The following is a 21658-nucleotide window of genomic DNA, read 5'->3' on the forward strand; positions in this document are numbered from 1 at the left end:
TTAACAGTCTCTCCACTTGTTATATACCCTCTCATTATTTTTTTCACCTGGAATTAGAAGGAAAAAATAGTCTGCAGGAGCAGATTAGAGAAATTAAATTCCAAGGTGCACCAAATAGACTGAAAAACCTCTTAAGGTTCTTCTGGAAACATCAAATGGAGCAGGATCATGCCCACATTAAAAGGTGACACCACTCAGTGTGCTGCTGGCCATAGCACTCTTTCCTATGAGCTTATCTGTCAGGGAGGCCTCAGGAATATTGCAGATATAAGGGTCTGCTATTTCCATCCTACTACTAAACCACATTCAAAAAGCAATGCTTGGTCGCATTATAGCAGAACCCCATTTTTGAAAATGCTGCAGCTTATAAATTAGCTTTGTATTTCCGGTAATGCCAAATATTAATCAATCTAATTAAAGTCAACAAGAAACTGTAGTTCCTCCAGTCAAGTCCAGTGAAACCAGAGGAATACCAAAGACAGAGAAGTAGTTTTTCTGCAAGCCACTACCCCTGCAGCTGCTGTTACACAATTCAAGTTGAACACAAGTGTGTTGCAAGTCCAATCTTTCCTTACTCACAGAAGCAAATTAAGCAGCAGCACCTGAATTCCACTCACCTCGTGGCAGCATTCAGATTTGCTTTGTAAGGGAATGTATAACCCAACAGCACTGATTTTGCTCCACATGTCCTTGAACACTGCAGGCAGCTCTGTGGTGTGACACCCCAGAACATCACTCACCTCCCTAGTTGCAGGTGAGTGCTTTCATAATTTTTAAGGCCTCTGGTTTCATCTTCAGCATCAGGAGAAGCCATGCAGCCTCAGCCAGACACTTGCTGCTTTTTCTTAGGGATTATTTGACTGTTGGATTTCACTAAACTGCCCTAAGACATTGCCTTTCTTTTAATCCTATTATTAGAGCTGGCCCCAGACATGCCAAGGGCACAAGACTACTGAAGTGACAGTCTCCAGCAAAGCTGCCTGGACAGCTGCAGGCACCGGGCAGGGACTGCCTGCCCCTCGCTGCCTGGCCAAACAGGGACATGCTCCCACATCCCAGCCCAGCGATGGCAGCTTTCCAGCCCTCCAGCAGCAGCAAGCTGATCCCCTTTCTCCTCTCCTATCTGGCCCTGCTGCCATCCCCTTCTTCCCTGAGCCTCAGGAGCTGAGGCTGGTTCAGCTGAGCATCAGCCCCTCAGACCCAGGCAGTGACTCTTGGGTTTGCCTACACTGCTCAGAGCCTTAGGCAGACCCTGTTGCTTGTTCTGTAGCTCTTGAAAAGGAGAATAGTAGCTCTCAGCCTCAGCTTCTGTTTAGTCAGATCACACATGCACAGGTGTGGTAGCTAAAAGCTCAGCAATTAGATTGCTGCAAGAAAAATGTGACCTTTAGAAGTGACGTGAAATGATCCGTTGGGTTGTCAGATCTGTTGCCGTTACTGGATCAGTGATATGCTGCTGGCCCAGGGAAATGGCTTCACTCTGCCCCGACTCTTCTTCTTCTCCCAGCTATAGGTTTCACTCACAGTATCGCAGTATTAACTAGGTTGGAAATACCTTTGAGATGACCTAGTCCAACCTATGACCTAACACCACCTTGGCAACCATACCACGGCACCGAGTGGCACGTCCAGTCTTTTTTTAAACATCTCCAGGGACGGTGACTCCACCACCTTCCTGGGCAGCCCTTTCCAATGCCAAGCCACTCTTTCTGTGAAGAATCTTTTCCTCATGTTACGCCTAAACTTCCCCTGGTGCAGCATAAGGCTGTGTCCTCTTTTCCTCTTGTTCATTGCCTGGGAGAAGAGCCCAGCCTCTACCTTGCTGAACCCTCCTGTCACAGAGCTGTAGAGAGTGATGAGGCCTGCCCTGAGCCTCCTCTTCTCCAGGATAAACAACCCCAGCTCTCTCAACTGCTCCTCACAGGACTTGTGTTCCAGACCCCTCACCAGCCTTGTTGCCCTTCTCTGGACACACTCCAGCCCCTCTGTGTCCTTCCTAAATTGGGGGGCCCAGAACTGGACACAGCACTCAAGGCAGAGAGTGGAACAAGATGGGCTTTAAGGTTGCTGCCAACCCAAACCATTCTGTGATTCTATGATAGACGTGGGAATAAAGTATGGCTTCTCTCAGCAGGGAGGAGTGATGCTCTCCAGTATGGAAGAAACCAACCTGGTCCTGTACCAGGGAATACTGCATGCAGGGACCTGGAGAATCCTTTCTGCCAAGGACATGCTGTATGCCCACGCCCAGCTCCATTTTGGTTCTTCCAGTCACTCTGCTGGGCTATCAGTGGCACAGAGCTCTGCCGTGCTTGTGTAAAGATGGTTCATGGCTGATAACATGTGACCTGCTTGCCTGCTGCAAACTCCAGTGTGCTTTCCTTGTTTCTAGTAGGTGTTAGGGAGCTTGGGGCCACAGCTCAGGAACTATTTTCTTGTATTACCATTAAGTGCAGTCCAGTACCACAGTATAGAAAAACACAGCAGCACACAGGTACATATATCCATAGAATACATATTTTCAGCCTCCGATATTTCATCGGAGCCAGAAAATACTAAACTAATTTGAGGAGGGAACATTTTTGTTTCTTCTTTTATAGAAATTAATAAATACAGTGTGACAGGCCAAGTGGCATCAATACACATTCTGTTTTGTAGCTTGGAAAAACAAACACTCTGAGAACAACCGTTTGTTCTTCAAGATAAAATGTTGCTGTGAACACTCACAAAAGCTATCTCCTCCAGCACTGGGGTAATCAGCACGATTCCAGTTAAGCAGACATGGCCTTAGAAATTCATTTATTAATTTCCTTCTCCTAGTATCTACTTTTTACAAATGTCAGGATATTCATTCTATATCTGGTCATTCTCTACCAGAGATGAGCTTTACATTTTATAAGCCTCAAGTAAACATAGAAACAGAATGGTTAAGGAACCTTAAAGCCCATCCAGTTCCACCTAGTGCAATGGCCAAGGACACCTTCCACTACCCCAGGCTGCTCCAAGACCCATCCAGCCTGGCCTTGGACACTCCCTGGAATGGGGCAGCCAAAGCTTCTCTTGGTAGCCTGTGCCAGGGCCTCACCCTTCTAGTAAAGAATTTATTCCTAATATCCAGTCTAACACTGCCCTCCTTCAGCTTACAGTTGTTTCCCCTTGTTCTATCACTCTATGCCCTTGTGAATATCAAGTAATTTTCCCTCATTTCAGAAAAACACCACTCACTTGGTGGAACCTGCTCAGAACCTGTCCTGAACTATGGCGCCGTGGTAAGGTTTGTGTGGTGAAGTTGGCACACATGATCAGATCCTGGGGATCTGATCTGCATAGCTCAGAAGATTGAGCTCATGTGACACCAGCAACTTTAGACCCTTGCACAAGATACATATTAGATTTGCTTTTATCCCTTCAAAACAGCAACAGGAAGCAATCTCAGAGGAGCATAGTAAAGTCTTAGTGTGCTGTTCCTAAGTGACAATTTCATTACAGACTTATAGAAATGCATTATTATCCTAAACCTAGTGTGTACTTCAGAAATCAGGGAAGAATTGCTAACATGCCACAAATTTGGCACAAAATTGATCTCTCAGGCAAAAAAAAAAAAAAAAAAAAAAAAGAATAGCAGCTATTGAAGCAATACTGTAGGGTCAGGTTTTCTCTGTGCTAGGAGAAATGGCGGTAAATTCACTGTAGAGAGAGAACATTAACTATTTGCAAGCCAAGACCAATGAAAACCTGCTGGGCCTTGTCTCCAAATGTGTAGCAGACATCCTGCTCAAGTTTCCTGTGCATCTAGGGACAGCAAAAGCTGTGCTGTAAATCGCTGGTTATCTCAGTCTTGGCAGGAAGCAGAAATGCTTAAAGATCAAACAAAGCTATATGGTTGGATCCTCAGCTAATTTAACAGAGCTGAAACTAAATTCATCCATTTGTACCAGCCAAGGAGCTGCCCAGTGTCCATTCTAGCAAATAAAGATTTATTTTATTTTATGGTAGATGCTCAGTGCTTTTCACAGTTCTACATTTCCCCTATGCAGTTTTAAATGGACTGTTACAATTTTATTAAGTGATTTTTATTTTAACCTTTTGCACTTTTCAATTCACATAATGGAATTTGTCACAGTCTCTAAATGGTGCATTCAAATATAATTGCACAGGTGCTCTGTAACATTGTCATTTTGCTCATTTAGCAAAGGGCATTGATGGAAGGATATGCATGTACATGTCCAGCATCAACTTCAAAACAGACCGAGCTGATATTGGTTAATATTTCTTCTTCCAGCTTGCTTAAGGGACTTAACAAGGGAAATATTGCCCACCACCAAAGCCCTGGCACATCACTATTGTTCAAGACAGTCAAAATGGCACAAGATGCTGAAAAGGGAAAATATTCAAGTATTCTTTGCCCCAGATATAAACAGTCTGGGACAGAAATGTGAGAGAAAAAAATTCCCTGCCCCAGCATCTGCCCTTGACCCACCTCATGTCCTGTGTGGTCAAAGAAAGGAGACTCAAGGAGGGGAAACAAATGTGATCAGAGCTACCCAGCAAGGAACAAAATAACAGACTATTTAGCTACAGAAAGAGACACCTGGGAAGACCCAGGAGAATTCTGTGCGACCTCAGGGCTCTGAGGAAGGTTACAGGGGAGCTGCTCAGTGCTGCTTCCCAGGCCAGACCTGGAAGGTGCCAGCACTACAGCTTCAAAAAAGGGAAGAAACTTTCTAGCCAAGATGGGGAGAATTCATTGACACAGGATATTGTGGATATTTTAAAAAAGATTACAGTGAAAAATATCATCAGCTAAGTTCTAGCTCAAAAATCCTCTAAGGGGTTATTAAAGGCCAGGTACCATCTCTAGCTTGGAATATCTTTGAGCATTGGGCTGCTGGCAGTCACACATCCATACATGTTCCTTCACCTCTGCTTTGGCCATGGCTGGAAACAGGTTCCTCACCTGGCTATGCTGTGTGCTCTGGGCACGTACAGGTGCTCACCTCTCAAATCCACAAGCTTCATCTTCACATCACTGTTGGAGAAGGGAGACAGACATACACACAGTCGCACTGTGCTCCAGCACAGTGATTACTTTGTTCCATTTCTGAAGATGTTTATAATGGACATAAAAATATATCCCTCATTTTCACTACTCTACTGTATTTTATCTCTCTGAGCAGCTCCAGCATCAAACAAGAAACTCACAGCTTTGTCATCTTTCTCTCTCAAGCAGCTGTGAGCATCTGTCAGTGACTAGGAATTCCGTGAAAACAGAAAAAACAGCTGGGATTCACATTCCCTCCCCTGCATCACCTTTAGAAGCAGTTTTACATACATGTATATGATTGTGCTCACCTCGTTGGGACTCATGGGGTTCAGATTTAAGAAATAAATTAATTCTGCCTGTGAGGGTGGTGAGGCCTGGGCACAGGATGCCCAGAGAAGCTGTGGCTGCCCCATCCCTGGAGAGTCCAAGGCCAGGTTGGACACTGGGGTTTGGAGCACCCTGGGATAGTAGAAGATATCTCTGCCCACGGTAGGAGGTGGAACAAGATGATCTTAAAGTCCCTTCCAATCCAAACAATACTGTGATTCTATGATTTAGCAAAAACCCTTATTTGATCACAACCAGGCATTGATATGGTGGCACTAGTTCTCCTAAATCCTCAGTCAGTGAACCCTGTGTAACCCATCATAGCCAATAGAGACACTGGAGAATGAGTAAACCAAATGAGCACACTGAAATCTAGCCTTTTCATATGAGATTAAGGTGAATAATAAATATTATATCTGAATGGATCAGTCCCATTTGCCTCTGTGAAAACCTGGCCCAGAATCCCTGGTGCTGATGGTCTGCAGCAGACACAGCAGGTAAGGACCATCCATTTCAGAGTTTTCCTGTTTCTCAGTAGATTTGTCCATGCCGACTTTGCCCCTGATGGACCCTGGACACAATACCCCTGATCCTTTAGATACCCATGAGCAATCTGGAGCCAGAGATATTAAAAGGTCACACATCATTTAGCAAAAACACAACTTCCTTCTTCATAATTTTGAATGGAGACATTGGTTTAAAATAAAACTTCCTAATTGATTGGTTTGATTTCCTGTAGTCTTGGAGCTGGCAGTGAGTCTTGTCCAAGCTGATGAGGCTCAAAGATGATGGAGGCTCAAAGATGACAGACCTCAGGTATTGCCTGTACAGTACCAAAGGCTCAAATGTAGGTGGATCAACAGGATACAGATAATTTATGGAATGCTGTGTCTCTCCGAGTCGTAGTTCAATGTTGTTCCTTATCCTGATCACCTCACTTTCTCACCACCTGCAAAATGAGCCACCTACCAACATGCATCCCACCTCTAGGAAGGAAATAAATAATTGGAGATTGGCCCCATCTGTCTGCTCTGTCACTGCCTTTTTCCCTTGCCAGTTCATTGTATTTTTGCTTTTGCCAGCTCTTCTTTCTGAGGGCATAACACCACATTTTAATAGGAAAATTAATAAATAAACACTCAGAATGAAAAATGTGTGGGAATGAGATTAAATACAGCTAATTGATTTGTTAATGAAATCTTCCTTTGAACAACCAAATCCAGGGTTGTTCAAACCCTTAATCTGTGATTGCCAATTTACAGAAAAAAATGACAGACATCAGTTTAATTCAGGCAAGAGATGATGGGCATCTTAGAGAGAGACAGCAGTTCCTGGAAAAGCAAAGGAAAGGTTTATCCAGCTGTTGACAGGAAGGACCAAGCAAGCTCTTTCAAGATTTGTGAGGTTTAGCTCCCAAACACAGCAGAACTTTGGCGTCCTGCAGTGCCTGAGAGTCCAGAGCACCACAGTTTGCTTTAATTCTGCCCCAGCCATGCTCAGAGCAGGAATGTTGTGTCTATGAGGCAGGTAGGGTGTGGTGCCTTGACGTGACAGGCAGAGTCAGAGAGACCTGACGTGTTTCACTTCACGGTTGCAAGCAGCAAAGTTGAGAAGACTTCTTGGTGCAGCTCCACAGGCCACATCCCTCATGCACAGAGAAGGTTCTTGGCTTATTGTGAGATTTTGGCATCTTTTGTGAAATGTGCTGATGTCAGGACACCACAGCTATGGGTATTGTACTTTTAATCCCCACTTCATCAAAATTCAGTCCCCTGGTTGAACTTAACTGCTGCTGCCACAATCTAAATTTTTTTCTCTGGTCTTATCATGGCCAGCATATATAATTCAGCTCTAAACAGAGCTAGAAAGGGGCTATTAGTGGCTTAAATCTTATTTATGCACTAATACGAAGGCACATGTAGTATTTATGGGATGCTTAATCCCTGTGCTAGCCCTCTGCACAGAAGCAGGCTGAGCTCAGAAGAACAGCTTTTATGACAAAGGAAAGTCTAAAGCTTACAGCTTTTATGACAAATAGCGTCAGCAACACCTATTTCTTCCAAAGGAGAGAAGATGAGGAAGGAGAATGAAACAAAGGTCCTAACCCTCCAGCCTTTGATCTGGATGAGATTAGATCCTGCTATAAATTTAGGACAAGCCTTCGGAGATGTGTGGTGATTTCTCAGAGCATTTGGTTGTGATTTCACAGCAGCGCTGTATTCTGGGACCTTGTGCTGGTCAATCAATGCTGACCAAGAGAGACTCTCCTACAACAGCACTCTGTAGCCTGGGGCTGTTCTCTGAGGGTGCTTTGCTCCTGCATTACTACATGTTGGTTTGTTAATGTGTTCACTAAGCACATTTCCCTTGATTTGCTTAAAATCATAGAATGAGAGAATGTTAACACATTGTAAACAAACAAACAAAAACCCCACCTCCAAACCAGAAATGTTACTAAATGAGTAAATTTTCAAGGTAAGCACTCTACATCTCACTCTACATGTAAGCACATTGAAATGCAAACACTCTACATGTAAGCATATTACATTTTCAAGGAGGCTTGGGAGAAGAAATAACACCCATTGGAAAGAATTCCTTTTCATGGTAAAAGCTACTCTTCAAGAAATCTTTTCTGTGTAGACTGTTGGGAGAGGGTGGGTGGGGAAGAAAGATGCAAGTCTCAAGAAAATTTTCCAGTAGATAATCAAATACATGGCCTCTAATTTTTTATCATCATGGACTTCAGATAGATTATTTATTCACCAATGTAAAAAATAAACCAAACCCCAAATAAGGATAAGTCCTTTTCTGTAGGTCAAAAAAATACTCACTGATGCATATCACTAATTTTCAACAATCCTAAAAAACTCTTGTCTATATGGAGCATTTCTTCCTCTCTATCAATATCAGAAAATGCAGAAGGCTGAAGAGGAAATAAAAGTTAAACCAAACCATTTAAAATACAGTACTGTGACAGATTTTATTTCATTTATTTGATACTACATGCTTACTATGACTAGGAACAGACATGCCTTTTTTTTTTGTTTGTTTTAGACTTTTATAATTTTTTTTAACCTATATTAAATGTTGACCTAAACTTTGCTGTGCCTTGGAAATCTGGCTCAGGAGTTAACTGCAGGAATTTTTATTTAAATAGATAAGCACTTATGTTTGAAAATAAGACAAAAACAGGTGAACATGAAAATTAAATTACAAATTCAGTTCATACAAATATCTCTTACACTATGTACTAAATCCTGTTATTTAGCTGAGGTCTTTAAAAAATTCTTAAAATACTTATGAAACATTATTTACAAATTATATAAATAAAATCTAGGCCACTTAAATTAACCAATACAACAAAAAAGTCGCCTTTTTGTATGGTGTGTACTAAAAATGTTCTTGTTTATTGATCATAACCCAGTTTGCAGTATAAAATGTTTGTTCACTTACATCAAAATGGGTTCCAATAGAAGGAAGGAAGGTATTGGTTCCAGAAGAAAGCAGTCAATATAATAAATGCTTAAAATCAATGAGACTTCTTAATGTTCTGTTCTCCACCATCTGCAGTTATTTTTAGAAGTCCCTTCTACAATATTTGTCATTTGAACAGGTCATCTCAAAACAGCAGAGACATGATTTTAGCAAAAGGAAAATACTCAGTACATTGCTCACACATCACAAAGACCTAACCAGGAGAGTGAGGCAGAGAAAGGAATGTCAGTGGCCAGCACAAGCCTTTACAACATTTAACTTAAAAGGGATCATTTATAGAATTAATCACAGACTATACACATCCTGCACTCAACAGCAATCAAAAGGACTGGAAAATATACATTTAGGAAAACAAGACGGATGATTTTCCATTACCTTTGTTAAAATTAATGCTTTGCTCCTTGTCTTTTGTTTTAAACCACCAACAACTATAACTACTTTTTTCTTTAACATAATATATGGCAGATAACTACTGTACTTGAAAAATGTACAATAAAAGGTGAGAAACCACTGAACTTCCTATGCAGACACATGAAAATACAAAGCCATATAGATTCCAAAGTGCCATGAATACCAAATTCAAGTGATGGTTTATAGCATGTAGGAAAGAAACAAAATGAAACTTGCTCTATGGGTTGCTGAGCCCTTCAGTTGTATCCTCAGTCTCCCCTTTGGAAGCTTTGGTGAGAATTTCCATCCATTTCATCTGTAGCTCTTCATCTTCTGCACTGAAATAGAGAGTTTGATGGGACTGGCAAAGCTTAAAAACGTGCTTCACATCAAACTTCTCACCAGAACCTGGTAAACTGACTTCATAGCCAGGCAGAGGGATTGGACGTGGGCTTCGTCCATCCTAAAGGAGAGAAAACAAATGTAAGGATTCAGGAGCAAATGCAGTTTGAGGGGCGGGCGGGGTACACTGCATGGAGCCGGCAGGCGCACACTGCAGGAAGCACACGGACAGTCCCAGGCTCCTTGTTCAGCGCTGCAATGAAGGAAGCAGGGACAAGGCAGTACCGACTGCTCAGCTTAAACCAGCAAAGAGCAATGACTTAGTGGTGCTTTATTCTTACTTCACTGATTTCCTTTCACAGTAAATATGGCCAGGAATTTTCATATAATTTCATGTAACTTATGCGTGTGCCTTTTACAAAATTTCCTCTGCATTAGGTACAGGCAATGGGAACCAGCTGAGAAGAGTTTAATGTTGTCCCTTTTGAACATCATGGGATATTTTGTAGGATTGGTTAAAAGGAAGCAATTAAACAAAGCTGGACCCTGAGAGACACCAAGGTAACTAAAGGGCAAGGAAAAAGTCTTTGAAAGAAAAGACAATTTTTGATTTTCAGTAATTTATGATGCCTTTGAGAGATGTCAAAAAAGCCAATACTCAAATTCTTGACCATCCTTTCAAAGTCAGATTGACTCACAGATCTAAGGAGCAATACAGCTCTCTAACAGTCACATCTTGAGCATCAACCAACTCCTCTCCTAAGCTCTCAAGAAAAGACATATTTTAGCAAGGCAAGGTGTGCCATGGCCAAGAAATCTTTTTAACTGCTCCCAGCAAAGTGTTTCTAAAGATGAGTCCCCAAACTCAAGTCTGAATCACACAGGCATCAAGCATCTGTACAAAGCTGTCACCTTCTATAGCAGCTGCTTGTGTTGCAGCCCCATACCAAAGCTAACGAAGCATCCCACAGAGAAGTGGCAAAGTCATTCTTTTGTCAGCCCACACCAAATGCAGATGACTTGGTAAATCTGGAAGACGACCAAAACTCTGAGAAAAACGGCCAAAAAAGATGCCTACTTTTCTCAGACTTTGTCTAAAGCAATTCAAGTATCAAAACTGCTCACATCAATGCAGACACATACATAAACTAAATGGGCAAGAAATACAGTCAAAAATTTATCACAGTTTATTAATACAGTTTATCAATAGAGGCTTCTTGATTTATTCATCTATTGCTTGTTACTGTCATGCAAAAATGCCAGAGTACAACTGTTTAAAGACCAAGCACTGTTCAATGAGATTTAAGGCAGCTTTAGGCCAAAGGCTAAAGTTACACTCAATTGCCATTTGAGTGTAAGTAATTGTCCTAAATGCAGCACAGTTTCTATTCCCTGAAACCACAGCCACATCTCTAAAAACAGGAAGGTCTTCCCATGCAGAAGAACTGGCATGTACACAGCAGCTCCTGCACACGTGGCACTGCTCAAGCAAGCAAACATGGGACTGATGAACACAAATGCACAAGAGCACATGCAAGCTCAACCATGCCTGTTTCACTGGTCTGGTTTGGAAGAGTAAACATTTAGACTTGTCAAATGAAAAATTGTAGGTTGCCCATGACAATGACAAACGATGTTATTTGTAGCCACAAAGTGCACTGTAAGAGCAAATTGATGTTTGAATTGTATGTGTTGCACCTACCCAACATGTGCAGACACAGGTAAATTAAGCAGTCTGCCTTTGGTCTTGCATCCTCCCTTAATATGCTGCCCTTGACACTTTGTCTGTACCTGCCTGATCCAAAAGGAAGGGATTTACATTATCTCTGAAAAGCTGTACTACTGAGAGGTAAAGGTGAAGCATTTGGCCTTGAGGAGTACCCCACCCCACCCCCAATCCAGACTTCTTTTTGAGACCAGCAGCATCTGTGGATGTCCTTTGCTGCTGAGCCTTTCCCTCCTACCTGAAGCCCAGCAAATCCAGTGGCTATTATGCACCCATGAGGAATTCCAGCCTTATGCTGAGCATATAAGTAGGATTTACAAACCTTGTAAGAGAGATGAAATTGATGAAATGTTGTCATTATAAGAGCCTACAGGATTTGGCTGATTGGACTGTATTTTAAAAAAAAAAAATTATTCATGCAATATAATATGACTGCATGATACTGGTATTTCATCAAACCAAAATACCCAGTGCTGAAAGAGCTTCACTTTAGGGCTGATTACAATAATTTTCCTCAGATAGTGAGTGAGTGATAGATAAAAATTTAGTGGATGTGTAATACTGTCAGCAATCACAAGCGCTGTGCACTCATCCTGACTCTCAGCAGCACAACACAAATGGGTTATTTATCTAGGTCATTAGAGTAGGATGTATTTATTGCTTTGTTACAGCCATTGCAACACCCAGAGTTTAAGATTTGGGAACAGACAATTCAGTTCCACCACATAGGCAGTTCTGTTTCAGGCACCCCTGCATACAGACACGCCTCTGGCACTGCACAGCTCTTTGCAATGTGTAAGCCCTCTTGGACAACAGTGACTGACCAATGGCATTTTCCCCCTGCTACTTCTGAGTGGGCTTAGAAAATCCCTGTTTTTTTCCACCCAAACTCCACTCTTTATCCACTCATGATCTAACCCCAACCTTACACAAACCATTGAGAGACTCCTGTGATCTTCAGGACCAGAAAAGGGCAAGCAGAGTTTAGTGCAGGGCCAGGTAAAGCTTCTACTAAACAGGATCAACAGGCAAGCAAAAAAATAAACACTTCTCAAAAACCCTGAGCTCAATTTCAATCTCAGCTACTCTCTTATTTTCTAAAAGTAAATCACATTTAGATGATGAATGGAAAATTTCTCTTCTTTATAAAGGAACATTTTCTCTTGGATAAAGCTTGATCTGATATATACATAAATATACTAGCTCTAGCTATACTAGTTTTACCCTTCATATTCATCCAAAGTCCATTACTTTTCCAGCTATCCTGGAAGCCTTTGCACATCACACTCAGGTAAGTTCATGTCAGAGCTTTGCAAGTAGCTGTGCATTTTATAAGGCCAACTGGGGCAGAAGGTCCAGGTGGAGCCCTTGAAAATACTAATTTATCTTAAAACTGCTGCTCCTTACACTTGAAGTGGTCTTTCCTTTTAAGTAAACTCTTATAATTTCACTGAGATAAGTAGACAAACAGCTGTACAAATTCTCCACTTGAGGAAAAATCAAATTGGTATGATTCTCAAACCTAAATAAGCTGGGAATCCTCATGCGTAAAGTCTTATGCAAGACTTGAACTGTGAACACTCAGGGGATGAATTCATTCTCCTGGAACAAAAGAGCAAAAAGAGCAGTTTTCTTGCTATTTTAAATCTGTGAGTCATGTTTCTGCCTGCACTAGCATCCCTTCTTTGGCGTGAGGGCCATGGGTGCAGAGGAAGAAGCTTTCACTGTATTCAAAGCTCCAGATTCAGCTTGGTTTGCTCCTTCTTCCCAAAAGGCAGCTATTCTTTCTGTTCTTCTTAACAATAATCCCTCCAACTTTCAAACTTCTAGAAAATAAGTTTGTTTCAAGACCTTTAATACTATTGTTAGCAATATTATTCCCAAAAGACACATCTCAGGCACTGAAATGCTTCTTTGCAGGTCTAAAGAGGTCTGTGAGATCCATGGAGGTGGTTGTGCAAACAGAACTATGCCTGGGAAAAGAATATTTAAGCATATGAGTGGCTCCCAACTGATTCCAGACATTCAGACACCAGTAATGAAGCTCTGGAAGAGATTTTCTTCAGAAGTTTAGTGGATCCTATGTAAACCAGAGTTAACAAGAATGTTGTATTAATATCAAGAAATAGAACTTCCTAATTTTTTTCTTGCAGTTGGATACAAATTGACGTATACAAATGGGAATGGCAGGCCCTTGAAGAAAGGAATAACTTTTGTTGTTTATTGTCTCATTCCTGACAGTAAACGCTGGTTTTGTAATGTAAGATAAATAACCTCGTTCTTTGGCTTTCTTGATACTTTACTGGGAGAATTGTCTCACCCCTGAAATAGTTGAGGACACTAATCTCTAAATTTAACTGTCATAAAATTGACAATCAGTGCCAAAGGCACCCTTTTCCCCTAAAAAAATAGGATCTTACTAATAATATCAGCAGAGGCTCAAGATCAAATTTGGCAGGACACGGACAAAGTACATAGCAACTGAAGCAGAGAAGTTCCTCCAGCTTCCATCTGTGGTTTTACGTGACTATCAGGTGGGGCCTGCAGAATCAAGCATCGAGTTTGCACTGAATGCAGGTGATTTATGTCCATGGATTATTATTTGTGCTGTACTGCAACAATCAGATGGGCAGTAGGAGAAATTCTCAATCATACTGTGTATGGGGTATTGCTTCCTCTCAACTTCTCACCCCTGCCACCTCTTAGATGACACACATTGTTTCTGTGTGAGGAAAGCCAAAGAATTTAAACTTCTCTCCCTCTATTCCCACTCTCCTTGCCCAAGTGTGAGACAATCTGGCTTGGTTTGTGTGGATGCAGGACTTGCATGGCCCTTGGATGAGGCACAGCTTGCGCATCAGCTGAAAAGTTTTGCGGGTGAAGCTGTTCTCTCTGCTTGGCTTTTTAAAACATTGTTCCTTTCTCCAGACCCTGACTCCAGAGAGGGCCAAAGACTGGATTTGTTGCCTTTGTTTTAGTGCCTTGTGTGAGGCTGTTTGCTTTTCCAACATGTAATTTCAGCCATGCATGTTCCGCTGACTAGGAGGGAAACCGGGCAGCTCGCTGTCTGCAGGACAAATTGGAGGCTTACCCACTGTGGAGTTGGAACCACAGATGGAGCCACAGGCTGAAGCTCCAAATTCAAGCTTTCAGCCTCTTTGAGCACTACATTTAAAACATTACACAAACTTACTTAAAACCAGAGGTGCTCCTGCTGACAAGCTGTGAAATAAACACAGCTCTAACAACAAGGTGTAGTATTTGTTGATCAGATACAGGGTGAGCTTTACTCTGAAATGCTTTATAAAATCACAGGGAAAATTTATTTCCTCGACTGTTCCTAGCCACAAACAGATGCTAATAAAAAGAAAACCTTTTTATCATTACAACTACAGCAGGGTAATTGATGGCTGAATTCGGTTCCATTACTACTTCCATCCCACACAGGAGATAAAACAAAGCTTTGTATAAATGTGTCAAATACCAAACGCAAAAGTGGATATGGGGAATCTCCTTTCAGCATTGTCATTCTTCAGTGCTAAGGAAGCAAGACAGATATTTCTAGTTTGGATACAGATGTTTCTATCCTTTGATTTTCATCACACACAAATGTTAGTTAGCTTCAACAGTACATTTACAGACAAAAAATGCTTATAAATGTAAGTATTTCAATTAAAGATAAACCCCCCCTGATGCTATGACAAGTAGCTTTATAATTTTTCAGGCTGAAGAACATCTACATTTTCACAAATTCCTCTATCCCATCAACCCAGAACTAGGTTTAAAAAAAAAGCTTGAACCAGCAGCTCCAGCAATTGCAATATCCAGCCTCCTTTGCAGTTCTATATATTTAACAGGAAAATGTTTTCCCTAACAACAGCAAAATACAACCCTTGACTATATCTGTCTGAAATCTTAAAAAAGCTAAAGCATAACCTAATTATCCTTGTTTTGTCCTCTTTTTTTGCTAAAAATTTGAATGGAAAAGGAATGAGCTTTAACATTTGCTCACAACTGTATCAGCAGTAAGTACAGGTAATAAGGTAACCTGAAATCTCTGAGGCTTTGTGCCATATCCAGAATAGGAAATTTAATTCTGTTGTTGAAACCAAGCCAAATCCTTTGACCCATTTCTCAGCTCGACATATTTAAATTTACGCTTTTCTTTTTCAGTGTATTAGTCCTCATGAATGCCATCTTACCTGGCTGCTTCCTTGCAGATACAGAACAAGAGGTTCACTCTTAGGGATGGTCACCCACATTTTGTACCAAGTCTTCCCTTTTTCAAGGAACTGGAGGTAGCTGCTGAAGAGGCTGTTTTCAGCCACAAGGATGCCTTGCTTCTGGATGAAGGGAAAAAAATAAAACAGAGCTGTTTCCATTTATGTTTAAGTATGCAAAATACTTAGAATTAAATATAAAATACTCAAATGGTGCAGAGTCAAATAATACTTGAGGGCAAATGTTGGGTAGGCCATAACCAAATAAGAAATTAATAATTATTATATACTAATCATAATCAATAAATTATTATATACTTATAATTATTATATACTAATATTAATTAAGAAATAACATAATTCTATGTAACAGAGGCAGAGGCTGAACCACCATTCCCAGCGGACATGAAGCTAAATTCAACTTCCACCTAGTAAATTGAAAATGGTAATTAAGATGATGCACCTCATTTCTTGCTTAGCAAAGTAGGCTGGGAGATGACTTCAAATTAATGCAAAGGGTTTATTAGCAGAACCTCTTGTGCATGGTGGAGCCAAATCAGAGTGCAAAAAAAAATTGGAAGAAATTGTTTTGCTCTGATAGAAGCAAAGAAAATCAAAATTCCTGTGTGCATTAGGATTTGCACAGAAGCCTTCTGAAGATTTCTGGCAGCTGCTAATAACATTTGTTAAATGGCAGTCTCTTCAGCTGCTACTAAGCTTGTTAAGAAAGTTTAATATAAGTAGAAGGGAAAGAAAAAGCCTGACTCTGATCTTTTCTTTCTCTACACTGGCTTTCTTGCATTTTACCTTATCCTTTGAAGATTTAACGAAAAAACTAGCAGCCTGAGTAGAGGAGGGAAAAATGACACTTTTCCTTGGGCTTTTACAGTTTTTTGTTGTAATCTGCTTTCGGAAGTAAAGCCATGGGTCCCATTTCACTGGTTTGCCTCTTGGCTTTTCAGATTAACAGGGCTCTCTCTTCCCTGTGTAGGTGCAGGTTTGCACCTGCAACTTTTCCTACTGAAACAGCGCTGCAAAATTTGTCATGAGATATCACAGATTGTATTAGCACCCACAAAGAGCTCATCATCTGTAGTCGCAGCTGGAGCATGTATCACAGAATCACAGAATGGTTGCGGTCAGAGGGAACTGTAAAGACCATCTCATTCTAACCCCCTGCCACAGAGGGCAATATCTGATACCATATCTGAAGGTTTTGATGGCGTCAGGTTCCAGATCCAGAACTACTTTTGTGCTCTGCAGACCTGGCAACTCAGGCCAAGGGGAACCTGCGGCTTTACTCCACTCTATTGCTGAGATCTTGGTTGTGTTTAGGTACAAAGCTGACAAAGCCCCCAAGCAACAGAGTTGCTACATGGAATTAAAAGTGAAAAAACAGATCCTATTTTTTGAATAGTTACTGTGCACAGCTCAAGATTGGAAATACACCATAATAAAAAGATGTCAGAAGATTTTCCTTCTTTTTTGTAAGTTTGGAAACTGAAGCTTAGCTTCCAAACCTGTATGCATCCCTGTGTGATCAGCATCCTACCATGTTGGGGCAGAAAACAAATTTGATAGTTTTTAATAAATACACATAAAAAAAGAGAGAGTCTCACAAAGTTTCTTAGCCAAAGACTGTACCTCTGCAGCTAGTCTTTTCTTCTGTTCCCCAACTGCTTCCACCCCAGGGCTGCAGGGGCTTGCTGGGAGCTGCAGGAAACACTCTTTACACACTCGATTATGGCGGCTGTTATCTGCAAGTGGCTTAAACTCAGAGCATTTTGCACAGATCACCTGTAACAGACAGATGGTGTTTAATTAGTCATGTTTAAAACACAACCCTTTATGAAAGAAATTGACTTGCAGAATGGTTGTTACTAAAGCAAAATTCTGTGACAGATAATGTAAATGTAAGATAGAGAGACCAATAAAATATTCAGTATATCTACCTCCATTAATAATTAATGTGCTTGTGATCCCATGCCATATAGCAAAATACCAAATTAAAGAAAACTTATGTCTTTGGGGAAATACTGTATGACTAACATCATGCAAGTTTGCTTTTCTTATAAGCTTTTATAAGTCAAAAAGACCTTAAGTTGATGAAGCAATTAGTGCTTTTTAATGGTCTAAGAAGGACTGATTTTCAGAGTGAAAGTGGCTGACATTCCTCATCAGTCAAGGACATTGTGGATTACTCAGTTCTCCGGGAAGTACCAACTATTTTAAGAACATAATCCAATATACTATCCATTAAAAATTATTTGTCTGCCTCAGCTGCCAAGAGCGTGCAGTGGCACATTGGGCCCGAGGAACCAGTGCTTGGAAACAATGCTGGATCTTCAGCTCCAAAACTTGTTTTCATGCTAAAAATTTGTCTCTAATACACCTCCTGCAGGGAGAGAAACTGTCCCCAGGGTGTCAGCCTGATGGACATCCATTCTGAATTTCTGTACAATAACCAAAAACCCACAGCACACACATATGTTGTTACACGGTTCACTGTAAGACTTAATTGCTATTTTAAGAGGACTGCCTTAATTCAGGGAGTGTTACCCAAACAAAAGCAAGACAGCATTTTTAGCAATATGATAGTCTTTCCTTGAGAAAAATGAACTTCTTTAATTCAAATGCTATTGCCACACCACAAGGCATTGCACAACAAACAATGGTTTAACAATAAATTATTAAATTTGTAATTCTTGTTATCTCTCTGTTCCTGGGAGAAAGCCATTATTTAATTTCTTTAGTAACACTGACTTTCCAATGGGATATTTTAAACCCCCAGAAATGTATTTTATTATTTAATAAAAACAAACCCAGAAGGTTGAAAATCCCAAGTCTAAGGTAGAAATGCCTCCTCCACAGCAATTTAATTTTAGTTGCTGAAACTGAGGTTTCTTTAAACTTCTTAACTATACATTTAGATCTCTCAGCAGCTGAAAATTATCTCTACTTCAAATGACTAACATTATTTAAATAACATTACTCTTAGTTACATTAGCAACACTGAATGAGGTTTCAAATAATTTTGCAGAAATCCATCTCATCTTGGCCATGGTTATGATTTACAACAAAAATAAAGGGAATTTAGCCATCAATAAATGGCTCTAGGGGCGGTGGCTAAAGGCCTTCAGTAACCCAGACTTGCCTCTCTGGGATGGATTTTCTTTGTTTTTTCAAGCAGGAGGAAAACACTTTTGCACAACATTTATTTAGGGAAAGAAACGCAGAATCACAGAGTATGCTGAGTGGGAAGGGACCCACAAAGATCACCAAGTCCAGCTCCTGGCCCTGCAGAGGGCATCCCCAAGAATCACACTCTGTGCCTGAGAGTGTTGTGCAAACTCTCCTGGAGCTCTGGCAGATTTGGTGCTGTGACTGCTTCCCTGGGAAGCCTGTTCAAGAGCCTGACCACTCTCTGGGGGAAGAACCTCTTTCTAACATCCACTCTAAACCTCCCCTGACACAACTTCAGGCCTTTCCCTTGGGTTCTAGAAAGAGATCACAGAAAGAGATAAGAGTCTGCCCCTCCTCTTCCCTCAGAGAAAGTTGTTGACCCAGTGAATCTCCCCTCAGTCTCCTCTTCTCCAGGCTAAAGAGAAGTGACCTCAACTGCTCCTCACATGGCTCCACTTCACCATCTTCATTGTCCTCCTTTGGATGTTCTGTAATAGCTTAATACCATCTTTAATATTGCATGTTCAGCTGTTCATTTTAGAATAGCTGCTGTCTGGGTGAAGTGAGGCTTGTCTTAAGGCCATTGCTTCTGGAAACAAACTACAACCCCCTCCCCAGATACACACCCACCCCCAGGAAAAGCACCACCTTTCTTTCTATTCACTGAGGCACTGAATTTGCCTTTAAACCAGCACAAACTGGGACCCTTGCACCAGTTTTGCTGTTTTCCTCCCAATATTCAGAGAGTAAAGCAAGTGGAAAAACCTGCTCTGTCAATGACTTGCCATGAACCAGAATGTCTTTTAGTCCCTGCACTGATAAAATTAAAAATTGTCTTCAATGGCCTCTGCAGAAGAAACTCAAGAGCTGAGCATGCTAGGATACTTACTGCCCCACACTGCTTACAATGGTGCCGCCTCTTTGTGATGGAGTTGAAGCTCTCGCTGCAGCTCTTACAAGACTGTTTCTCTTTGTCTCGCTTGGATTTGGAAGATTTCTTGGAGGAATCACTCTGAAATTAAAAGTACAAGTATGTGATTAAAAAATAATAAAAAATGGCAAAATTGTTCATAGAGTTCTACTGGCAAAGATCTTCTTTGGGGTTCACACCATTTTAGGAAAGAATTTGCATGACTCCGCTGCTTGCCTCAGCTGGAGGGCTGGCTCAACCATCAGGGGTCTCAGGGGGACATAATGTGGTCTTGGCCCCTCTCTGCCCACTCATCTCCTTACCGCCACAGAGTAATCCCCTCTCCCTGTCTGTCAGTGAAGAGGTGGAGGAATGGCCAAGGTGGGCGTCTCAAGAAAACTTCCCTTCCAGCACTCACCTCTTTCTTTTTTAAGGCACACATTGACTTTGTGAGTGCGCTGTAAACTTCCCTCCCTTGGTGGGAAGGATATGTGAAGATCTGGGGGAAAATGGCTTGACTGAAGAAGTGGATGGTGCTAGGAGTGGACTTTGCACCACCCAACTTCAAATGCTTTATTTAGGAGTTTTCTTAGTCTCCCTCCCAGCCCAAGATGAAGCATATGGCTCCTTAGGGAGGCAGGGACACCTACAACAGGGACCTACACTATCTGGGACCTGCTGTCTAGGTGGCCACGCAAGGTTAGCCTCTAAATCCAAGCCAATACCCAAAGTCACTCAGCAAACCCTATTGCACAATTTCTTGATAAATTTAATAGCATTACTGGATCTAGTATAAATTGGACATCCCGTGCCTGGAGGTGTTTAAGGCCAGATTGGATTCAGCTCTGAGCAATCTGGTCCAGTGGAAAGTGTCTCTTGGGGTGGGAGTTGGAATGAGATGATCTTTTAGGGTCCCTTTCATCTCAAACCATTCCATGATTCTATGATTAACATGCCAACGTGCAGATCACAAATTACAACATGCTGCATAAAGATGCCTTTAAGTGTTTGATGAATGCTAGCAATATTTCACAGTATTTCTCAACTCTGTCAGTGAGAACAGAAGAGTTTGAAACATTGCTATTGTAGCTGCAGAAAAGATAATAAAAACAAAAAAGTCTTTATTACTTGGCAAATTCCAGAGAGCTATTATAGAAGAAAGACTTTTTCAACAATATGTTATTTAACTGCTGACACTGAAAAAGAATTTTAAAAAAGTTCTTTTCCATTCCTGTGAAAATGAGAAGACCTTCCTGCACTGGCAGTGCCCTCATCCCACCCCGTGTTGGCTCAGGTGACCTTGCCACATACTCTTAACACATCATCTGAACAAAGAGGCTTTTGTAGCAAACAAGGACATGCATTGTAATTCACATTGTTCATCGTAAATAAATTTACAATAAATTTAAAAGTCACTTTGCAACTGTGTCCTTTATTACACAAGCTACTTTATTTACTGCTGATGTCTTTTAAAAGAGGTGCTAACACAGAGCTGCCCTCTAATAAACTTGAATAATTGCCATATTTCTCATCTTTCTCAATATACCCAACTCTGTTTTGAAGCTGCTGAGTCTGACAGGAAAAAACACTCACATAAAATCTGTTCAGAGCCAGGATCTACTTCTTTCAGACTAGGCTGTTTTGACTGCTAATTTGCTTTTACTCTACGGCATTTAACTCTCTAAATCTCTACAGTTTCCTTAAATTTTAAAATTTTGGTGGAAAAATAGCATATATCCCAGCAAGAGGTACAACTTATGTGACAAGATGAAGGCCTGTGGCAGGCCTTTTAGGTGAGCAGACATCGGAATGTAGTTAACTATGCAGCCTCCATTTGCTTCTGATATGCAGGGGAGAATCACCAAAAAGCTGGTAGGAACAACAAGAAAACCAGTGGGCTTAGGAGACTGCTGTTACCATTACGTATTACTTGCTATATAGTCGGAGAATCACACAGTCCCAGAATGGTTTAGGGTGGAGGCGACCTTAAAGCCCATCCAGTCCCACCCTGCCACAGGCAG

The 21658-nt window shown here is 41.2% G+C and overlaps 1 protein-coding gene and 1 long non-coding RNA gene across 4 annotated transcripts in view; one reads left to right on the forward strand and one right to left on the reverse strand.

Annotated features, from left to right (window-relative positions):
- Positions 1 to 6985: 6985 nt before the first annotated feature.
- On the forward strand, positions 6986 to 7537 carry LOC128813674 (uncharacterized). Its single transcript, XR_008439126.1, has 2 exons — positions 6986 to 7102; positions 7437 to 7537. It is a non-coding gene; the product is annotated as an uncharacterized LOC128813674 (long non-coding RNA).
- Positions 7538 to 8325: 788 nt separating this feature from the next.
- The window catches only part of FGD3 (FYVE, RhoGEF and PH domain containing 3), a 94933-nt gene continuing 81600 nt past the window's right edge, over positions 8326 to 21658 (reverse strand). For all 3 annotated transcript variants that reach the window (XM_053988957.1, XM_053988959.1, XM_053988958.1), the window contains 4 exons: positions 19617 to 19739; positions 17189 to 17341; positions 15527 to 15667; positions 8326 to 9719 (listed from right to left, as the gene is read on the reverse strand). In XM_053988957.1, coding sequence (XP_053844932.1) covers positions 9495 to 9719; positions 15527 to 15667; positions 17189 to 17341; positions 19617 to 19739 — 642 coding nt within the window. In that variant the 3' untranslated portion in view covers positions 8326 to 9494. The remainder of the gene's footprint in view (positions 9720 to 15526; positions 15668 to 17188; positions 17342 to 19616; positions 19740 to 21658) is intronic.

Source organism: Vidua macroura, chromosome 13 (assembly GCF_024509145.1).
Source record: "Vidua macroura isolate BioBank_ID:100142 chromosome 13, ASM2450914v1, whole genome shotgun sequence".
NCBI classification, from domain to species: Eukaryota; Metazoa; Chordata; class Aves; order Passeriformes; family Viduidae; genus Vidua; species Vidua macroura.